The 3,177-nt window shown below is 33.6% G+C and overlaps 1 protein-coding gene across 2 annotated transcripts; it reads right to left on the reverse strand.

Annotated features, from left to right (window-relative positions):
• Nucleotides 1-487: 487 nt before the first annotated feature.
• On the reverse strand, nt 488-2,771 carry LOC115700611 (probable E3 ubiquitin-protein ligase XERICO). Of its 2 annotated transcripts, none has more exons than XM_030628217.2 (2): nt 2,557-2,771; nt 488-1,754 (listed from the first exon to the last, which is right to left on the reverse strand). In XM_030628217.2, exon 2 carries the CDS (start codon nt 1,552-1,554, stop codon nt 1,054-1,056), a length of 501 nt encoding a protein of 166 aa, XP_030484077.1. In that variant the 5' UTR covers nt 1,555-1,754; nt 2,557-2,771; the 3' UTR covers nt 488-1,053. The 2 variants fall into 2 exon arrangements, with proteins under 2 accessions (XP_030484077.1, XP_060958810.1); XM_061102827.1 differs by having other exon boundaries at nt 2,455-2,736.
• Nucleotides 2,772-3,177: the final 406 nt, after the last annotated feature.

The following is a 3,177-nucleotide window of genomic DNA, read 5'->3' on the forward strand; positions in this document are numbered from 1 at the left end:
TACTTTTTTACTGTATTTTTTTATAAGTTTCATACTACAGTATACTGTGTTAAGTTTTCACTGGTGTTCTACTGGTGTTCTACTGTTATTTTGAGTTGTATTGCTATTGCTTTGTGTTTGTATTTTACTAGTATTTTATAAAAACACAGTATTTTTGAAAATATTTTCGTGTGACAGTATTTTTGTAAAAATTAACTTAAATTTTAGTATTTTTATAAGTTTCCCTACTAATTTCACTTCAAACTAATTTTCGTTATTTTCTCGGAAAAGTACAAAAAAGAATAGTACCATCATTTTGCCCATCAAAATTTGGGATGGTTACTATTGACCCATTTTTCACGAAAATGATTCCAAAATACATGTCTTTCTTTTTTTACTAAATTATGGTAAAAAGAAGAGTTTGGATTACTGTCCTGATAACTTGCTTTAAACCCCAAAATTTTATGTTATTTCAGCTGATTCTTAAATAATTTTAATCAAAAATGCATTTAGAAGATATGAGAGCCAGAAAATTTCATATATATCACATGTGTTGATACAAACCTTCAAACTAGACCAAAAATTCACCCATAAATAACAAAAGAGATAACTGGCTAGATGATCATGGTTTAGACATAGAAAGACTCCGTACTCAAGTTCATCATATATGCGTTTATATACCATCTTTGGGTGCATAAGAAAGATGGTATATAATATATATATAATATATACTTCTGGATAAACTAAACTGAAACATGACTAGCTGCAAACTGAAAAACTCAACAAAAGGTCAAAGTACACTCAAGCTGCTGGAAGTGGTACTGGTGGTGGTAGTGGAGACAGAGAAACATCAGAGTTCAGAAACCTCAAAAATATGTACAATAAAATTTCGGTTTGGTGTGTCTAACATCATGTTAAAGCTTTTAAACTCGCACAACATATATACATAACATAAGGGTATAGCAACACTAGGCCAGCCGATGCATTCCTCTAAATACCTCTACACACTAGCTGTACATGAGATTTTTCTTCACTTGAGTTGACTTGACAATCTTTGTTTGTTGAATAAGCCTATCACCAAAAGCAAGTAGAGTCTTCTTCAGACATTAAAGGAGTCCTGCAAAGAGGGCATGTGGTGTTCCAATAGTCCAGCCACTTCTCCAAGCATACTTGGTGAAAAAGATGGCCACAAGCCAAGTGATTTATCTCAGATTCAGGTTCAAACTGACTGAGACAAACTGAGCAGTCATGCCCTGCTTCTGCCTCCTTGCAGCCGCACATAGAATCATATCTTATGGCCGGAACTCGGCTTCGAAACTCCTCAATGTAAGTGTATGACGGATTGCGGCTGTATTCAAATGATTCTGAATGGTTTTCCCTGTAATCTGCTGATGAGGGTGGTGATGACAATGAAGGCGGTGGTGGCGTTGAAGATGAAGAGGAAAAGAGGAAGATACTAACTATTTGAAGGAAGGTTCTAACAAGGCCTTTAAAAATGGAGAGGGAAAGTGATGTGTTTACTAAAATTACACACAGAACTCCTTCGGATGGAGCTGGTAGACTTGAGAGACCCATGTTTGATTAAAAGGGAAGCTATTTGGTAAATGCAATGCAATTCAAGTTTGACTGAGAAAAAAGATGGTGTTTATATGATGTTTAGAGAGAAAGAATAAACGGTGTTGAAGAAAGTTGTTTCTGTTTATGTTGATTTGATCAATCATAACTGAGACCAACAGCTATGAGGTGTTATCGATTTCTTCTTGACATCATTTGATCTGAAAAACATCCAAAGAGGAGATTAGAAAAACTAAATTAAGAACAATGAACGAGGACCAAGTAACCAGATATTAAAGCATAAAAAGTAAAAGCAAGCAAAGCTAAGTTGAGAGCTTGAACTTTCATGTGATCACAAACGGGGAAGTGAAAAAGTACATATATGGAAGAAAAAAAAAACGATTCTTTTTACACCAATCCCAAACCTCTTTAACTCAAACACATTTTAGGCCTGTCTCCCATAGAGAAATTAAGTATAGGTATATATAGGTACAAAATTAAAAGGCCAAACATAAAATTTCCACAAATCCAACTAGTTTTATCAAAACAGGCTTGAAGAAAAACGTGTAGAGAAACAACAAAGCTGAAGATAGATACAGAACCCAAGGAAGATTTTTATACAATAAACAGGACTCAGCAGTTACATTTCACTACACTACATAATTTCCAAATCCGGCAAGATATCAATGCCAAAAATTGAAAGAGGAAAAAAGTAAAGAGAACACAACTGAAGCCTCCTCTATCGTCAGGATCTAGCATAAAAAAAATGAGACATCTAACATATTTCCAAATAATCCAAAACAAGAGGAGATCGAATAGCACACCAAACAAAAATAGGGCAACTTGATATTATGAATTTCATAAAAGGAACCGAACTTTCTTAACCCAACAAAATGCATCAAAAACCCATATGAGATCTACCATTCTATAAGCGAAAAAACCAAACCATCAAGAAAAGTCACTTTTTGAAACGAAATGAACAACATTTTTCTCTTTTAGAGGCTGAGAGAGGAAGAAACTTACATAATAGCTATGGAGAATTTAAGATTTGGGTACAGACAAAAATTATAACAAGATGAGCTGGGTTCAGAGGTTTCGTGTGTATATATACATATATATATATAGACTATAGATGTGTACGCATATATCTTGGGGTTTGATATGGCTGTTAAGCTCAATCTCTGTGCTTTAATATTTATATAGTGAACGAGACCAAGACCAACCAGCTCTCAAGCTTTGGACAACAACAATTATCTGCACCCAATTGCTTAACCGTGGTTCCCAACCATGGTTAGCCTCCACCCTTTCCGGACTTACTCACAACTCTAAACCATGGTTAACTAACTATGGTGCTAGGCAGCAAGTAGTAGGCTTTAAACACTTTCTTGTCTTCTTGCTTTCAATTTTTTAAGCTTTGTTGAAATAGTTACACGTGTCCACACTACGTGTACACTATTACATTTCTAGTAGATTTTTTCTTTTTATTTTTTTTTTGAAGTGGCATTTTTAATAGAATTAAGGAATTTTATTTATACCCGTAAAATTATAACTACACATTATAAAATATATATTTTAAATTTATACTTATTTTTTTAATTTTTGTCCCCTTCTTATATTCTTAAAAAATGTACTTATAAAATATAT

The sequence above is a fragment of the Cannabis sativa genome, chromosome 8, assembly GCF_029168945.1.
Source record: "Cannabis sativa cultivar Pink pepper isolate KNU-18-1 chromosome 8, ASM2916894v1, whole genome shotgun sequence".
Taxonomy (NCBI): Eukaryota; Viridiplantae; Streptophyta; class Magnoliopsida; order Rosales; family Cannabaceae; genus Cannabis; species Cannabis sativa.

What these genes read in the sequence shown, in the direction of transcription:
- LOC115700611 (XM_030628217.2), bottom strand. Translation starts at nt 1,554, where the DNA reads ATGGGTCTCTCAAGTCTACCAGCTCCATCCGAAGGAGTTCTGTGTGTA.